The sequence below is a fragment of the Chanos chanos genome, chromosome 10 (assembly GCF_902362185.1).
Source record: "Chanos chanos chromosome 10, fChaCha1.1, whole genome shotgun sequence".
Taxonomy (NCBI): domain Eukaryota; kingdom Metazoa; phylum Chordata; class Actinopteri; order Gonorynchiformes; family Chanidae; genus Chanos; species Chanos chanos.
In genome coordinates, this window is record NC_044504.1 from 31,009,838 (window position 1) to 31,029,476 (window position 19,639).

Genomic DNA, 19,639 nt, shown 5'->3' on the forward strand with positions numbered 1-19,639 from the left:
TCTGTCTCATGAGATGTGAAGGAGAAAAGGCCTGTTTTCATTTTTTAAACAAAATGTTAGCATTTTTGTCCATTTCTTCTATATCTCTCTCCCCTTCTAACATTTCATGGCACAAGTCAGTACTGCAAATCTGTTACTGGCTAAAACAAATAGATTCTTCCTAAATGACTTCATTTGTGGGGCTTTAAACAGAGAGATTAATCACGTCGGCACACTCAGGTGATGCTGAGGTTATAGGATTTTAGTTCTATTTCAACTGACCTCAATTTAAAAATAAACTGATATTATGTAAACACGTACATTACTGGTTTTCCCGACAATATATAAAACGAAGCTAAGATTATTCTTTTGAGTGGTAAATTCAGATTGCAATTTTTTTTTTACGTAAAAGGTAATATTTCGGCATGAACCCTCCAAAACTCCAGCTCTGGATAATCCAATACATCCCAGTTGACCAGTTTATCTAAAGAAGCAATGTGTTGAAACAAACCAATAGAACCAGAACACTTAAGAGTGTGTACATCTAACTTTTTCCACAGATTTGATACTGTACATCCAGCATCGGTCAAGCTATTTATCATGAGACCTAGAAAAGCAGAAGAGGAGAAAAAACGCCTTTTCTTTCTCCCCCTGTTCTCTGTTTGCCTTGATTAATGTGACTTGGTCTTGACAGAGGCTCCCTAATTCATCAAGAGCTTAATCTAGGCATCTTTTCCTCTGCTTGTGCCAGATTCATCTAATTACACATGTGTTGAGCAGCAAATTAAGTGTGGTGTCATTTGTCGGCATGCTCCGTGCTTTGTTATCTTCCCAGAGAGGAGTGTCAGGGATTGGGCCCTAGATTGCCTAACATGACTGCTCTGAACACCTCCGTTCAATCACTGTCTGCATGTTACATGCCAAAAGGGGTTTCGTGAAGAGAAATAGCACTTAGAGTATACCTCTGAATGAGAGATGACTAATGGCATGTGTATTACCGTGCAATGTCCGGAGGGATCCTTGTTAAAGGTCTTCATTTGCAGTGCTTTTAACTGGGTTCGATAAGAAGAGTTTGTACTTTACATGTATGATTTTGAATCTTTGCTTTATCTGACTTTCCCAGTAACTGTTAATCCCTCAGATACAGACACATTAATCTGGAATGAAGAGCTGAGAGTAAATCACTGCTATTCAAGTACAGGGATATTGGCTAGTACACAACATATGCCATCTGCAGCTGATGAGGGCCTCCCTGTTATCATGAATGGCACATGGAAATAAGCTTGAGGGCATTTTGAAGACCTATCACTTCCTATAATTGTGGCCTCGGCCTCAAAGACTGACTGTGTCGCTTCACTAATAAACAAAGAGAGTATTCTTTTTAGAAACCCCTTCAAACACACTCCATCCCGACCATTCTAGTATTTTCAACGAGTGGTATGTTTAAAAGATTAATTTACCCAGTCCTTACTGACATAGGAAGCGTTCACGCATAAACTGTTTCGGAATTTTAAACTCTGTGACAAAGAATCGCTTATAACTGTCTGTTGCGAGGAATATTTAAAAGAAACTGAAACACACTACAGGTTTCTCATGAGCAGGAGTTTACAGAACGTTTTAGTCTGTCACTCTCCTGGAGGGAGAACTGTGTGAGGCCAAGCCTGACAAATTGAGAGTTTGTGTGCCAATATGTAAACGGGATAATTAGTATCCAAAATCTAGCTCTCCGTTCCCAGAACCTCAACAACAACATAGCGAATGAGAAAAACAGATCACTCTCTTACTCTACAAGTAGTATTTTTCTTTTTTGGAGGCAACTGAAATTGCAGCACAAAAGTAAAGTCTGCTCAAAATTTTTCTGTGGATCACTCCACCCATTCACATTTGCAGAAGTGGGCGAACCCAGCAGTCAGTCTTCTTCAGACTGTTTTTAGAATGTGTTCTTAAACTCTGTTCATATATCAAGGTCAAATGTGTGTGTCTCAGTGTGTGTGGGTGGGGGAAGGGGGATCCTTGTGCTCTTGGTTTTGCTTTTCATTGTTTTCTTTTATTTTTACAGTTTGCTTTTCACTTATTGCTGTTGGTACATATATGTTTTTCATGTGGTCTTGGTTTTGAGGTTTTGCTTATTTCACTGTAGTTTTGGGAATGTGGAAGTTAAACTGGAAAAGATAGTTGGCCATTAAGGACTCAGAAAAACTGCTCAGGGCTGCTGTAACCCGTCACTAAGTATGGTTTGTTTTCGACAGAACAGTAACCTGCAACAGAAAACTTCAGCTATTTTGCTGATGCAGTCGGATTTTGTATCTCTTCATTTCAGAAATTCTGAACATGAGATACTAAAAAGAATAGAGTTTTGTTTTTTTTTTCAAAGTCAGGAGCCACCCATGATGCTGTGATAGATGCCTCCTAAAATGACAGGTGCTGATTAAGAGGCAATTCTCCAAATGCACCTTTGCATGCCCTGTCTGTGACTAAGTTTTCTGTAAATCCATTCAAGTAACATCTTGTCAGAGAGGGGCGGATCAACAAGACTTCAATAATCATACCTGTCAGAGATGCCTACAAGTTCTTGTCTCCTGACAGGTAGGGATGTAAATTAGCCTTATTATCTGGACATCTACCACGCACTCAGTCATTTTTTTTTTGTTTTGTTTTTTTGGTGTGTTTGTGTCTGTGGATCTGGGTCTGGGTTTGTGTGTGTGTGTGTGTGTGTGTGTGTGTGTGTGTGTGTGTGTGTGTGTCTGGGTCTTCGTTTGTGTGTGTGTCTGTGGGTCTGGGTTTGTGTGTGTGTGTGTGTGTGTGTGTGTGTGTCTGGATCTTTGTTTGTGTGTGTGTCTGTAGGTCTGGGTCTGGGATTGTGTGTGTGTGTGTGTGTGTGTGTGTGTGTGTGTGTGTGTGTGTCTGGGTCTTGGTTTGTGTTTGTGTGTGTGTGTGTGTGTGTGTGTGTGTGTCTGTGTGTCTGTGTGTCTGTGTGTCTGGGTCTTGGTTTGTGTGTGAGTGTGTGTGTGTGTGTGTGTGTGTGCTTGTGTGTGTGTGTTAATGTGTTATTTTGTCATATTTGTCTCTGTAATACAAACTGTGAAAAACCTTAGAACAAAATAAAGTCCACGAGTCTATGTTTGCTGATCAAGATTAACATCAGAGGGGGAAAAAAAGAATGTGGAAACATTTTGCAAATACTTTCCACTTTATTATAACATACAACCGTTTAGTTTTCCTTGAGTAAATGAAGTGTGCTAAGAATGCCAGTCAAAGAATCAACACATGAGAGTCAGTTTCCCAAAGGCATTATGAGAATTCATATGGACCCACAGACTTGTTTGTCACAAGTGGCACTGAATGAAACTTGGCAGCAAGTTTCATATTGTTGTAAAAGACATGTTGAGTTCTTTTATATCCACAAAATCTACGTTTTTAATATTAAAGTAACTGTGTGACTCTTCTGTGCAGGTTTACCTTTACTGTGCAATGCATAAGAAACACTCATACCACAAACATGTCCACCTAAAGACGTATTGCAACAAATCCCATTTTGCTGCCGCAATATTCTTTTTGGAGAAGCAGCCAGGAAGACTGTGGTTTAACATTGAAGACTGCCTCTAAAGAGGACAAGGCCGTGCCCATCATGCCAACATGATCAGCAATAAATTATGTGGACAGATAAGAGCGCTCCAAGGGCTGCTCTGTGGGGGAAAAAAGACTGTTATCCGAGCTGCGTGTTAATCTGAAGAGCTTGCACGAGCACCCCTCCATTCCCTCAAAGTGCACAGAAGGGAGGGAGGTGTATTTTGTGTATGGGGCGTCTGTTTCCTCTCAGCTCCCCTAGAACAGAGATGGCTTTATAGCCATCCTTTTGAGGGGGCTGATGGCAGAAAGTTGGCCTCCAGACAAGACTGGTAGTCTGCAGGCATTTACTGGAAATTGAGCTAGGCTTGGGCTCGATGCAGGTTGGCCCCATACAGGGAAGGTATATATGAGAGACTGCGGTGAAGTTAGGCTTTGCCAAGCAAGCTGGATCTTAGACGCACCTTTCAGAGAAATCAGAGATTACCTCCTGAATAGCACAAACCTATAGCTGATGGCACACAGGCCATGATGGAGTATAAGACAAAGTTTTGTTAAACGAAATTAAAAGATACTTCAGGTATTCTCTGACTTTTTTTTTTTTAATTCACAGTCTAACAGATACTTTTTCCTGTAACTGACACCATTCCGATGTAATACATGGCTGGTCAGGTCTTAAGAGAGGAGATGAAAACCAGTGGATGAGATCATAGAAAGGAAACACTACAATTTTTGATGATTTTTTTTGTCATGTGAAAACTTATCCCTTTCAACAAAGCAAAGTTCTGTTTTTTCCCCCCTTAAATACAGGCTTATTTTCTTTAAACAAACTTAATGTGCAACCATTTTTGTGGGCCCTGCAACCCATCAGCTCCTGACTGCAAGAGTTACAATCACATCCCTACCATCCCCCCTCTCTAATCTCACGTTCTTGAGTCCAGCATTCGGTCTAGAGGAGTGCAGCAGCCTCTGATTCATTAAAACGGTCATTTCCTTTCTTTGTGGAAAGTGAGGGCAAACAAATGAAGTGTGAAGACACAGACTGGCCTGCTTTGTTTAACACTGCCTGTCATGTCTCTCGTCTGTGGTGGAGCTGGAGCTCTCAGTTTAGGGACATGGTTGATGTGAGTTGCCTCGCTTTCCCTGAACTGCGTGTTCACAGAGTCCTGTCAGACCTGCACGAGATGGGACAAAAGTCTCTCTCTCTCTGGTCCTCTCCTCAGAGATCTGCGTTAGATCTGACTAAGAGTTAGATCTGACTAACTCTTCCAGGTGCTCCCCTACCACACATCAAGCCGTCTTATAGTAGATTAGAGAACCAGCATCTAGTCCCGCACCGAGGCGATTTGGAGAGGCCCATGCCGGGGCAGTTCAAGCACTCAGGGAATCCTGACTTCATAAGATATTAGCGTTACAGCTTTCAGCTCCTGGCTGGGTGTCCACGGGCTGGCTGGTGGCCCAGCTACCTGCCAAGAGATAATACATTTATATCCCCGGTATGACCTGCAGGCTATCAATGAACTTCCGTTGTTTATATCTTCCTCTGTGAATCAGTTTGCTGGAAGCGAGACAATGAGGAGGCTGAACTGTGTAAAAGCAGTCTCGTCACAACACCATGGGGCCTAGGTATGTCTGGGTAACTCTGCCCACCCAGACATTACAGCCTCGTTCAACCTTTCCTTCAGTCTCAACTTGCTTGTTGCCCCAGGCTGAACAAGAAAGAGTTAGAAGTTAGCTCGAAAGGAGAAAAAAATGACAGAATTGGGAATGAATTCTCAGGTGTGGTTTCTTCTCCTGACAGGTGAGCTCTTGGTTTGCCACAGGTGGACAAACTGATGAGAGTAAGACCAGAGTAGCAGATGAATATAGATGTCAGACTGTGGACTCTCTTTCAAGTCATAATCTGACATTAAAGGGAGCCGAGCTTAGGGACATGGAAGCCTTCCTGGCAAGGTCTCACTTTATGAGATTACTGTGGCTCAAGTTGTCTATCCAGGAGCTCCATTTAAACAGAATACCCTACCATACCATATCAAAGTCCCACAGATGAACACTCTCTGAACTCTGATCTGTTTAAAAAAAAAAAGCTTTCCTCTGACTTTCTTCTACATTCCACTAGTTCTCTATGTTATATTGTCAAAATGAGAAATACTGATATTGATACAGATATGTGACATTATTTTTAGGGAGCAAAAGCATTGCCTGTTTTAGCAGATCCTTTTGAGCTGTCATTCACTCTTGCTTAAACTGTCCTGAGTAAGTGTGGGACTGAGTGCCATGACCAGCAAATACTAGATAACCCAGTCTATGCACAATAACATCACATCTGCTTCTCTCTCTCTCTCTCTCTCTCTCTCTCTCTCTCTCTCTCTCTCTCTCTCTCGCTCTCTCTCCCTCTTCATTAGACCTCCTGGAATAACAGGCAGTCCTGTCATCTCTGATATCTCACTCATCCGGCTGTCTCCTCATGCGGCTGCCACCGGCGAGTCGCCTTTCAGCCCTCCTCACCCTTACGTCAACCCTCATATGGAGCACTACCTCCGCTCCATGCACAGCAGCCCAACCCTGTCCATGATGTCAGCCGCACGCGGCCTGAGCCCGACAGACGGTGAGTGACCAACATGCATGCGAGTTTCTGTGGGCAGTCCACTGATAGCGGATCTCGATTTAAGGGTGAAGCGTCAGAATACAGGCGTGAGCGTGAGTGAAAACACGTGCATTGGCGGATTTGCACTCACATAGAATGACTTTATTTACTGTACATTTACACATAGTTTCACTCTTAAGTATGTTTTCACACACTCAAACAGGGCTCCTTACAACAGTAAACTGATGGTTAAAAATCTAATGACTTTAAGTGTGACTCTGTGATGCAAGGCCAGTACAGTGATACAAGCACTACACCGCTAAAGAACTTTTTCATTTCTGTAACTGCTGAGATAAGATCAGTAATCCCAAAGTAACTAAGAGTGCTAATGGATTTATAGTTAAACAGAGAGGCGCAGTAAGGAAATGAAAGGAGGGAGGTGGAGCACAGTGATGAGCTGAGCTTCGGGCTGAGCTGATGGTTCTGCTTCTCCACAAACTTAAAGTGACCACAGCTCCTGGCTTTTGCATTTCTACGCTCTTTGTAGGATTACGCTTGAGCTTATATGCATTACTTGCTCCCGTTAACCCCAATACTTCATATGCTTGGAAACGTAAAACTTTTTCCTGGGACCCGCTCTTGTGCGGTATGGGGGGAGAAATATGGGAAACCATGGAAACGTATAAATAAAACAAAGCCAAGAAGAATTTCCCCAAATTTAACTCCCATGCTGACAGGTCTGCACCCACAACCCTATTAGAATAACAGGTCAAGACGAGTAGGCTGAGCTGGAGATAAATGGCCCAGTGCAGTCCGTTGGCAGTAATGGCTCTTTGCTTTTACAGTTAAATAAACAATGCAGAAAAGATTGCATCAGTGATTAAATGTCGAAGGGGCAAAGAAAATGGAGGGAATTAAGCTTGAGTGAGTTCAGATAAAAACAACTCACATATAAGTCCTTCTCACCCCTCACCCTCACAACTCAAGTCCCACCAAAGAATAAAACATCTGGAAGCCCCTCTTTAAAATAAAAAAAAACAACAATAAAAAAAATAATAACAATATTAATAATATTAAGAGATTTGATGAGATAAAAGGATTGAAATCAGTGTAATAATATTGATTTATACTTAATAAAGTACTGGACCATAGAAAATGAGACAACTTTTTAACACATTGATATGTATCTTTGTGAATTAATCCTCTAATATTTTATACTCTGTGAGGAGTCTCATTAGTTTTATTCACTGAGTTCTAGGCAATTAAAAAGTCAAATAGTTCATAGTTCAGTTTTAAAGTTTATACTAGGACCTGGGCATGTGGGGATTCCCATGTGCTACTGGGATGTGCTGACTGGAGGAATACTGCATGCTCTAGTGGACTGCCTCAGGGCTTATCTGTTTGTCTATCCCTACATGCTCCTTAGTGGTCAGACACTGGCTGCCTCCTGAGACTCACTTCTACGATCCAGCAAGTGCGGAGAAAATAAACGCCCTTGTTCTGCCTTGAAGCCAGCACAAACATATGCCTGTTCTCTTTTACCGCACTGGGGCCTAATTGTTACTGATAGATCATTTATGGCATGAGTGTGCTGGCGGGGTAAGGGAACCAGCTAAAATCTCTCCTCCTCTCGAGTGACCAGTGCCTTTAACTGACACAGATGTGAGCCTCCCCGTTATTTCACTGCGGTAAAAGGGAGAGAGGAAATGGGGGGGAACACACTAATGGTTATTCGAGCTAGCCCAAAAGAAAAACAAATTCATCTCTTACTCCAGTTGCTTCTGACACTTTTAAATTGTGGTTTACTGGGTGCAGGTGTTAACACGTTTTACATCTGTATCCTAGAGGTGCTCAAGAGGTCCCTATATGAGTGTGTATTTGTGTCCATAAGTGTGTTAGTCCATATATATATGGTTTTACCTCCTCTCTCTCTCTCTCTCTCTCTCTCTCTCTCTCTCATACACACACACACCTCTGTGTTTTTCCACCTAAGACTGAATGTGGCTGAAATCTCCCACCGTATGAAAAAACATGTTATCCGACAGTGTGTCATTATATCCTTTCTTCGTTTTCCTCAGTGTCACACGAACAGCTGAAAGAGAGGGGTCTTTTTAATCTGCCTGCTCCTCCACCTGGGACCAACCCTGCAGAGTACTACCACCTGATGGCCAGTCATCGCAGTCCCTACGGAGAACTGCTCATGCAGACGGGTGCAGGAGCAGCTGCAGCTGCAGCTGCGCATCTAACAGACTACATCAGCCCTGTGGACAGTGAGTAGAGTAACCTTCCACCGACGTTCACCGCTCATCTCATTATGCAAGTTTTATTTTAATGAAAAAATCACTCCAGGCCTGCACAGCACTTTAAATTCACTGTGTAATTTAAAGTCATCGAATCATCAGTAGGGTATTTTGAGGTAATTTTGATTCATACGCAGAGCTGTCTTGAATATTTAGTTGAGAACTCTGTCAGTGGTTTTAATACAGATTTTTTTCAGATTTCACTTGAATTACTCTCGTACTTGGCAGGTATGGAAACCAACCTGTTAAAACACACACTTTGCCTCTTGCTGTTAAGTTTCAAAACTAGCAACATAGCCAAACACATGGTAACAATGGATTCGTGCTAATGCTGAAACAGTCTAACACTCAAGATTTGGCTGAAGGGGGAATGAATGATATAATGGAACAGTGTAGAAATTTGAGTTATAGGAGAGTTTACAAGATTCCCACTTCAAAGGGACAAGGGTTTTCTTTTACACGTGTATAAAACATGACTTGTGGCAAAAGCTGTCTGTAAACATAAGAGAACTCAGCAATTTATGAGGTGTTCCTTTTAGGGTCTCTAATTCAGCCTGAGCTACAGGTGTGCTGTGTTATTATAACTAACATCCTGCGTGTTCATCCCAACCTTAAAAGGGAAATTGAGTCTCGTAGAGTGAGTGGAGAGGAGGGGGGTTGGGTTAGAAGAGGGTGTAATGTTGGAGATGCCAGAACTTTCATCTCTGCTCTTTGTTTCATGCTCAGTGTTATGGCAGGCAGGTACCCCCTTATGGTGCTTTGTAACGTGATCCAATTAGTCATGTATTGTCATGAGAATGCCTGGTCTTGAAAATGTGCCGCCTGTCCCTCGGAGCACCAGCTTACACCAGTGCTCACCATAGATATGCTAATCCTGGATAACTTTTGCATCAGTTTATAATGGAGTGGAGTATAGGAGACCAGGTTGTAAACTGGATTTGTTGTAGGTTGGGTTTGAGATGTTTTGGAACCCCAAATGCTGACCGCTAAAATCCAAACACAAGGTTTCAACCTGAACAGGTCCAGAAAAACACAGCATCCAGCCTCATAGATGGGCAATATTGTGTTTCAGGGGAGAGAGGAGAGAGGGTGGGGGTGGTGGGGGTGGGTGGAGATGATACTCTGAAAGTGTTGCTATAAGCATCTGCTGATCAAATTCATGATAGGAACAATCAAGCATGTTCGCTGTCGCTTTTTGGTTCTGTTTGACCACCCATGCTAAAAGTCGTACTGTTTTAGATCACCATTATGATTCTTCAATATCAGGCCATACCGCCTTGAATCCTCATGCACGTAGAGGAAAGAGGCACACGGTCGCAATAAAACTGTGCGTTCCAGATGCCCTCCCCATCACTAATTAAACATGGAGAATTCTGCTCTCCTTGACCATAATGAGTTGATCGTGATAAGAGCGCCTGTATTCTGGACCGCTAGCTCTGGCTGCTGTGGAACTTACCTACCCACAGTTTGTGTAGAAAAACTGTTTGCTCAAACACCCACAAACAGTGGCACAGCACATGGCTTTCTCTCCTCGGGTGGATTTCTTTGGCGTTCTCTCTTTGCTGGATTGATGTGGTCTCTCTCTGGGCACTCATGGGCTCAGGCCTCTCCACGGTATCCCACAGACACAGTGGCCTCATTGACCGAGCCCGCCAGCTAATGGCCCAACAGCCCCATTCCCAAATAAAAGCCACCGTTCAGGCGAACGCGTGTCCGATAAATATGCATCGCCAAAACCGTCGTTTGTCTTGGAACAGAGTGCAGATAAAATTCATATGCATATTTAAAAATCAATTTATGTTCTAATAAATTCAGTGGACCCACCACAAGAGTAAGTCCTCAGTGAACCCAAAGTGAATCTCTTGTTTTCCTTGACGATTCCCATTTGCCTATTAGCGGAGTAGGAAAGAGGGTTTTAGCTTTCCTGTAAATGGTGACCGTTGTAAAAACTGAGAAATGTGCACATGGAAAATTCTGGGGGAAAGTCCTTAGTGCCAATATGTGCAGAACTGTAAATTTTTTTACAGTCTTAGTTTTTAAAGCACTATTGGGTCAAGGTTTTTGGTGAACAGTTTGAAACATTTGAAATTATTTCAACACTACGGCATTGACTAACAATGAAGTACATACAACAGTGGCTCATGTCAAATGTAATTGTTACTCGCAATGTGCATGCTTGAACAATCTTACTTTTCAGCAAATATTTTGCAATTTGTATTTCAGGAGAAAGGCAGGAAGGAAGTTGTTTTGAATCAAGAGTAATAATAGCTTAGAAACATGGGCTTAGCATTACCAGAAATCATGGAGCTATTTTGTGTGGGATTCCATAAGTCAAATTACCTTTCTTTTCGTCAATAGGTCATGCCCATCTCTAGCTCTCAAGTGCTTTTATCCGTGTCTGTGTACCTGGTTAACAGATTCTTTAAAAAAAAAATTTTTAAGTAAATTTTAAAAAGTATCTTGCAGATAGATACATGTTCTCTCCTCTCTCACAAAAAAAACTGCCTTTGAAAAGGGTGCCAGGCAAAATTTGACTCAACAGGCCTAAAAAAAAAAAAAAACACAACGCAATGACAAACAATGAAAGTAGTCTGAGATAGCTGTCAGAAGGCCTTTCCGAAACGCTCCAGTGCTGTGCCAAGTGCGTGTTCGTGCCAATGGCGTGCACTTAACATGTTAATTACAGTCTGCGGCTGACAGGACAACATGCAGAACGAAAGCATGGCTGCTTTGAAAAACAACACAGCACTGTCATCCCTCCCAACCCAGACATACGGATCTTTATTCAATGGCCACGTTCCTAGAGCCCTTTGTGTACGTTAAGTGAGTCTATCGCGCGTGCACTGTTACGAGTGGTCTCGCCCAGTGCTTGTGAATGGGCAAAATGGGAAATGTTGGCTTGAGGCCCCTCTGAATGGATGAATGCATACAAAAATATATCAGGTTGTTCATTGAGCATAGCCCCCCACACAAAGCCAAATACCAGACAAGTCTGCAGAAACGTTGATAAAATGTTTATTGAATTTCTTAACGCTTGATCCCCCCTCCCCCACCTATTCTGTCTCAAGAGCTGGCTGGACTGTACCTAACTGAGTTGCTTATGGAGGAGCAAATCAAGAGAGATCTTGGTGAAATCACTTGAGTCGTAGAGCCAGCAAGGAACAGTTTAGGTCCCTTGACAATAACTGGTGCCAAAGAAAACGTCTGCCATCCGGCAGCAAGCAGGAACCTGGTGTTTAGAGCGGAGGTTTGGGAGTATAGAGAAAGAGGTGGGTCTTGTCACCACTGCCGTCCTGCTGTCCACCCAGACACACATACGCACACAGATACAAATGGTAACAAACAACGTAGCCGGCTGTGCAGGCCTGGAGGCTGTCGGGCACAAACCCTCTCTAATAAAATTTGCAGTCATGGTATTAGTCAGAGTTCCCAGGGATAAATAAATAATCGCCCGCTCATGTGAGAATGAACAGTTCTCGGGCTCATGAATAAAATCCTGAGCCATAGTTCTGCAGCCGTGGTGGATGGGCTCTACTGGACCTGCTTTACCTCAGCGTAGGGTCACCTGATGGAAGCCATCAGAGCAAGCTCAGTTCGAGTTGCCAGCATTCTGTCGGCCCTGCATATAAACTAGTATAAACTAGCATAAATCAGTGAACTGCAGCAGCAGACCCACAGCAGGCCCCCCACCTGGTTTTACCCCTGGGAAAATGGAGAGCTCGGATAAATACAGCTTGCAGCCCATTGTAACCGACTTTCCAACCAAGATACACCTCGAAACCTACTCCAGAGGACAGAAGGATATGAGACTTTGGTTGCCCTTTTAAACCTGTTTGACCAATGCCAGAGCACCACCTCAGCTCCAGAAGGGCATAGGCACACAGAGGGCATGTCTGGTGAGAGGGACCCAAAGATTAACACCTGCCAATTACATTACTCCAAAGCTCTACACGGGCATCTCAATTAAACCTGTATGGCAGATGCTTAAAATAGTTACCCTCCACCCTACTTTTGTAAATGTGCGTGGAGTGCTTGTAATTATAAAACCGTATATCAGGCCACATCCCTAATTAAAGCTGACACCCCCCACCCCCTTCCAAACTCACAGAGCCTGTAGCACTCACGCAGCCAGAGTCAGCTATGTACATCACAGCACATCTGGTTTTGCACTCTCACAGGAATCTATGCACCCTTAAATTAGAGAGCATGCTTATAAAAACAGAGTATCACAGAGTGCATGAGCCACGGTGACCTTAGGGAGGGCCAGACGCAATGGCCACTCCTACTGTGCCTTTCAACGGTCAACTCCAAACCGATGTATTAGCACATACACTGTAAGCCTGTTGGTTCGTATCAGAAGGAAGGAGCAAAGGCATGATTTTTTAAGTGCTAGGCCAGAGCAAACATTCACAAGCCACTGAGGCATGTCATGCCATGGTTGGCCTGTCTACTGAGAGGATAGGTGGGAGTTAAGGAATAAGGTGGATTATTTGGGTAACTTTCTTCATTTTGGAGGGAGCAGTCTCTTTATTTTTTTTATTTATTTTTTTTTTTTTGCTCTCTTGGTTTGAGTTTCACAAACTATCAACCAATTTCTTTCAGTCACCACCACAGCAATACAGTCTCTTTCTCCCTCCCTCTCTCTCCCGCTCTCTCTCTCTCTCTCTCACTTTCTCACTCTCTCTCCCCCTCTCTCTCTCTCTCTCTCTCTCATCCTGCTTAATTAAATATTGTGACACACTTATATTTAAGAAGGGGAATAGGCTACTCCAGGAAATGCTTTGTTGTCTTTGCCAAGCCTTACTTGCATCTCAGTGTAAATATGTAAGTATGAAAATGTTCAGTACATGGAAAATGTAATATTTAGTAAAATATTACACACGCACACGCACACGCACACGCACACACACACACACAAACACACACACACACACACACACACACAGAAAAAGATGACAGAAAAGAGCTGAATGTATAGTGGGAGAGCAGTAATTAATCAGTCAGAGGTTGGAGTCTTATCAGTTGAGCCTTGATTTCAAATGTAAACTGATAGAGGTCCATTGGGGCATATGCTTGCACCACAGGAGATGGAGCTGTTACAAGCTTCCTGAGGTTAACACCTTTGGTGTTACTCCTTACAGATCTTAATTACCTCTTGCTCCACTGCTGCTCTGCCTCTGCTCACACCCAGGACTAAATCTTGAAATCCACTGAGCCCACAGCAGCTGGACTGCATCCTGTCTCATACACACAAACACGGGCGTGCATGCACAGAAAGACTCACACATACAGATACACACGCACACGCACACGCACACGCACACGCACGCACACGTATACACACAAGCCAGAGGCCAAATTAACCAAGAGAATTGTCCAAACAAGAAAAAAAGAAAAACTATTCATGGCCTAGTGGTGAAATTCTTCACACTGTGGACAGTCTCTGTAAGTCATTTGTTTCCACACAGATAAACTTGATCTTTCAGGCCCCTTTCTTCTCTTAATCCATATAAATGTTTGCAGAGGCTCACACGCTGTTTTGTATATAGAGTAAGTGGAAAACGAATGGAAAATACTTGAGACAAAAGTTGAACGGCCATTAAGATAAAGTCCCATTTGAAAAGTACTGAAAATAACACTGGAAATTACAAAACCATTTAATTTGTATTTTTGGGTTTTTTGTAGGTCCCTCTAAAACAAAATAAGGCTCAACGAAATGGACTAAGCTCCCACCTTTTCCATGTCTTTTCTCCTCAGTCTTTCTTTGAAACTAATTCTCTTAAATTACCCTTAGTTAGCATAGCATACAATACAACTGCCTGGTTGAGATGGCTATCTGTGTAGTTACTGTGAATGATTGGCCTGATTAACAAAGCATGGTGGGGTTAGCATGTGAGAAGCGGTGTGGAAGCGATGGAGAGATAAGGAGAGGTGACCACAGCTTACTTCCCTCAGTCTGCCAATCTCACAAAGCAACAGTGAGCGCAGAAAGCAAAAGAACTATTATATAAATTTAAATTGATTTATTTAATTATGTGTTTTTTGTTTTGTTTTTTTGTTGCAGTGTCACGTTTTCCAAGCCCCAGACTGACGCCCAGGCTGAGCCGTAAGCGAGCCCTGTCCATCTCGCCCATCTCAGATGCCAGCATCGACCTGCAGACCATGATCCGCACTTCACCCAACTCTCTGGTGGCATACATCAACAACTCCCGCTCTAGCTCAGCAGCCAGCAGCTCCTACGGGCACCTCTCTGTAGGCGGCATCAGGTACAGGAAAGATCACATGACCATTGACTGTCCACTCAATAAAGATATTTTAAGAACCCTGTGACTAGCGTTCACGCGAACTATCTATCGAATGTCTACTGGATTTATTACATGGACAGTCAGATTTGTACATTTGTACATATAAAGTATTTGTAGTAAGTTCATCACAAATACTTTCAAAAGCAAACACACTTGCACTATCTAAAGGTTTTAGTCCATCACGCCCCAAAGATACCGTGAATACATTAAAAGTGCTCATAATTATCACTGAGGAAATGACATTAGGGTGCAGTGGTTAGAAGATTTGCTGAAAAGCTTTCTTCAGACTTCTAAATTCTTTCCTCTTCTTCTTTACCCGTCAGTCCCTCTTTTGCCTTCCCACATCCAATAACACCTGTGGCATACCAGCAACTGCTCTCACAGCAGAGAGGTCTGAGTGCATTTGGGCACACACCTCCCCTTCTCCAACCTTCTCCCTCCTTCTCCAACCGTCAGCAGTTACTAGGTGCTACTGCTGCCCACACCGCCAACACCAACGCCAGCTCGGAGTCCAACCAGGTGAGGCCTAAGGGATCTAGAATCAGAAGTGCTATTGCTTTTGTCTGCTCCATTAAGCTTGGGCCTCTTCAAATTGGCCAAGTCAAATAGTTGTTACTGCCAAGCATCAGAGAGGTCTTGGCTTTAAAAGGATTTAAAACAGTCCGATTTCTTATGGTTCGGTAAATGTTATTTTTAAACCCAGGAGTCTTAACATAGAAGCATCATCCTCCTCCTCCTATGCAGTGTAACGTTCATCTTCTCAGGATTCCTCGTGCGGCTTCCACCTCCTTTATCATCATGATGTAAACATTTCGGCCGCACAGAATGTAAACTTCCTCAAACTCCCTGACCCACTCTAACTGTAGCCAGACACCCACTCAAACTATGTTCATTCCATTTCTATTTCAGATCTCTTAAACACACACACACACACACATACACATGCAGTCAGACACACTCTGCCAGTGATGAGAAACACATTTCCCCTGGATTTCAGCACACAGTGTCAAAGTTATTGAGTTATTGAAAACATCAGCCTCTACACTGAGCTGTAGCGGTTGGGTGGGATTTGGAAAGCACCCCTCAGTTCTCTCTGTTCCACACATCTCTGTAATGAAACATATGGTCAGAGGATCTCTGAATGTTGTGTTAAGAATTCATCTTAGGATCAAAGTTCCAAGCCCTGCTGTGGGGGTCGTCATTTTTTCCTTCTTCATATCTCTTTCTGACCAGTGGAAATCTGATGGCTCGGAAGTCTAAACTGTTTAGTCTCTGTGGCGGGTCACATGCTGAGTTATTGGATTTGGAGCAGTGAGATCACCACGCTACTGCCAAAGCCAAAATAATGACACGAACACTCTTAAAATTGTCATTCTTGCTGTCCATGACTGGTAACCCTCTTGCTTTTTCAGAACTCCAGTGGGGATTCAGCCGTCAGCAGCACTGTGAGCCCCATGGTCACCAAGAAGTCAAAAGTGAAAACGGAAATGGATGGGCCACGCCCCATCTCGCCTTGCTCCCAGGTAAGCATCTCAGATGGAAAAGAAATTTTCATAGAGGATCAACCACATCAGCGCAGGGTTAAGCCTCAGACACAGTAACGTGTTTATCGCTACAGTAAGCATGTTGATCGGTGTCATAAACTGTGCCGCGTTTTGTCTTTGTTTTGAAATCTATCAATCGGTTAAATTCTTAGAAGGAGCAGGGGAGATAAGATGAAGAACATAAAACTAGACTCAGAATACTGTTTGCGCATATTACCTGTAGATAATGTTATTGTTTTGTAGATGATTTTTTATATGGAGATGATAAATGAGACAAAGCGGATGATTCAGTATGAGGTGACAGAAGAGGTTACAATTTCATGTACAGGTATTATGCTGCAGGGAACCAGAAAGTTATTCTCTCTTGAAGTTATGAATCTGACGCAGCAGTGATCGATGACCACTGGGACTTTTATTTTCCCCCGATCCCTCTTACAATTCTCACCCAGCGAAAAACTTTTCTTTATGACATCTTGCGGTACATACATTTCTGGTAGCCGCAAGAAGTTCAAAGGCCTTAAGTGTAAACTAATTCCGTGGAGCTCTGTCAGAGTGACAAATAATCCAGACATTACTGTGGACTGACAGGGATTTTCCTCTCCTCTCTGCCCCTCCTTCTGCTCATCTCTCTTTCTTTTGCTCTTTTTTTTCTCATGCTTCCAGCCTTTGTCTCTCTATTTCTCTGTCATTCATTCTCTTGTGACTTTCCTTTCGGGGTAGTGACTGCAGAGTCATACATGATGCATGGGACTGAGTGGATAGCCTGATGGCAGGACCCATGTGAATTGATAAGGGAAACTGATATAAACATGCTGTAGTCAGCATGACTAGGGCATCATGCTAGCGTTACATTCCTCACAAATCCAACTTTTTGGGGTTTTTTTTTTAAGGTCTGTTTTGTATTGTACAAAATGTCTGACACACTATCAAGCAAAGTGAGCGTGGGGGGTGAGGTGATCTTGGATGTGGCAATGAAGCATTCCTTTTCCTCCCCACATTAGAAAATATTTGGACCCTTTTAAGTTTAATACCGGAATCGTTAAAGCTCAAACACATTCTGAACATTCCCAGACTTAAGTGGAGTACTGTTTGTTTGAGGGAAACAGCACGGTTTTGCAACTTTATGCGCCTTATCGAATGACTGAGCATAAGGTTCTCTATCCTTGTCTTTAGCATAACCACAGTGAAAAAAAAACATCCTTTTTAGGAAGTGTACACCTTCATAGCTGGACGTAAGAACATAAAGTGCTGTACTAGTTTGTGTCATTAGACACCCCCAAATAGATGGTCTATAGTTTTTCCATTTTTTTTCCTGTAACACAGGACCACATGGACTTGAGGGAAGAGCTGGATAAGGATGACTGTAAACAGGAGCCAGAAGCTGTGTACGAGACCAACTGTCACTGGGAGGGCTGTACCAAGGAGTATGACACACAGGACCAGCTCGTGCATGTAAGTAAACAGGACTACAGCCACTCTGTCAGGAAAATACAATACAAAATACATGTGAAATTATGTTCATAAGGCACAAGACCCAAAAGTTAACTGTGAAGCTGTCAGTTCAGTTTAACTAAGTAGCCTCACAAGTTTGAGTTGACCTCATTCATTTTTCTTGATTTTTGAGTTTAATTTGTCATAGGATCAGTTCATCTGCTGCTGCAGTAAAATATGTGATGTTTCAGTTTACATGTGTGTAACACTAAATACGTAAAGCAGATAAATATCTGATCAGATGACTGAATGAAGCTGAAACGTGCCAGATAACTGTTGTTTTAGTCCTGAGGTTCACCAGTCACACTCTCCTCATTAGGCAGACACTTAGTTTCAGACTTAGGTAGAGCTGTAACTGATACCTTTCTGTCCTTGACACATGTAGGGTTAATGAGCATGGTGATACTCACAGAGGTCCTGGCAGCTGTGTTAGATTCTTCTCATTTCACAAACACACACACACACACACACACACACCCTGGCTCCTGTCTCTCCCTGACCTTTGACCCCTCAGAGGTGAAGCAGTAAATCCGTTGTCATGCTAGCAGTCACGCCTCCCCCTCCCTTGGCACCTCCATTCGGTTAGTCTGCCATGTGTGATTAACAGTCTGATTTCCACGTTTTGACAGACACACCGGGTCCATGTGTCAGCTCCATTGCCCATACAAGGGCTTTCTGGGCTCCTCTGGCTCTGAAAAGACCTAGGTCATCATGGGTCAGTACAGGATGCCCTCTACCGCCATCTCTAGCCTCCATCCAAGATTGCCTTGGCCAAACAAGCCTAAACAAGCTTTTTTCTCCCTGCTTCACTTTCTACCGTCTTAACTTACTTGGAATGGGATTTCATTCAGAGACAGAGTGAATGTATAATGATATGAACGGGTCCAGGCACCATATGGTAAGATTAGGGAACCACATTCCAGAGAAGAAAGTACAAATAAAAGATTTGTCTAGCCAATCAAAGCAATTCTTCTGTAGTCAGGAGTTACTGCAAGACAATAATTCAATTTACAAATGAACCACATGGGTTCTGGAAACAGACAGAGTGGGTAAGGGAAGTGTAATGATTTGGAAAATGAGGAGACTGAAGGAACTGTGGTGAAGGACTTTCAGTGTTCACTGGTGCTGAACAACAGTCTGGCGTATGTGCTGTTGAGGAAAAATCGGTGAGAAAATCTGAAATCAAGACCCTGGATTTGTTGCACAAAGCAGCTGAGAGCATTCCTGAATTTGTTCTGTCACTATTTCAGCCTATCTGTAATTGGTGGCAGGAGCTGGTTGTAGAGTGTACCTTTAATTTTGTGTGTGTGTGTGTGTGTGTGTGTGTGTGTGTGTGTGTGTGTGTGTATGAGTGTGTTTGTGTGTTTCCGTGTTTGTGTGTGTGGGGGTTTGTGGGTGAGTGTGTTTGTGTGTGTTTGTGCATGTTCAATTCAGTCCATATATGTATATTTGAGGCAACACTAAAGCATGAATTTTAACGCTAATACACCTTTAGCATTTTCTAGTACTGAAGGTCAAGTATCGTGAATGATCCCAATCAAATAAAACTTACACAGAACTAAACCTCAGGTAAAATGAGTGACCCTAATTGAGGTCTAGTGAGTGCAGACTGTAAAATATGAATGATATTGTTGTCTACAGTGTAAAAAAAGACTAAAGAAATCACCTTCAGAGCTTCAATACCTCATTTAGCCTTGTCTTGCCTGACATTTAAGTTGCACTGGAGTGAATCAGTGAATTAACATGTAGGATCGTATTCAAGAATACGCCCCTATTTTCAGACATAATGTTTTTTTAAACTCATTTTTAGTATCATGTCAGTCTGTAAAAACATGACTTGTAAATCCAAAGAAAAGAGTGCTTTTG

At 42.8% G+C, this 19,639-nt stretch overlaps 1 protein-coding gene across 1 annotated transcript in view; it reads left to right on the plus strand.

Annotated features, from left to right (window-relative positions):
- The window catches only part of gli2a (GLI family zinc finger 2a), a 49,343-nt gene that overhangs the window by 23,272 nt on the left and 6,432 nt on the right, over window positions 1-19,639 (plus strand). The window contains exons 3-8 of the mRNA XM_030786735.1: window positions 5,952-6,154; window positions 8,212-8,403; window positions 14,498-14,699; window positions 15,062-15,257; window positions 16,151-16,261; window positions 17,606-17,734. Coding sequence (XP_030642595.1) covers window positions 5,952-6,154; window positions 8,212-8,403; window positions 14,498-14,699; window positions 15,062-15,257; window positions 16,151-16,261; window positions 17,606-17,734 — 1,033 coding nt within the window. The remainder of the gene's footprint in view (window positions 1-5,951; window positions 6,155-8,211; window positions 8,404-14,497; window positions 14,700-15,061; window positions 15,258-16,150; window positions 16,262-17,605; window positions 17,735-19,639) is intronic.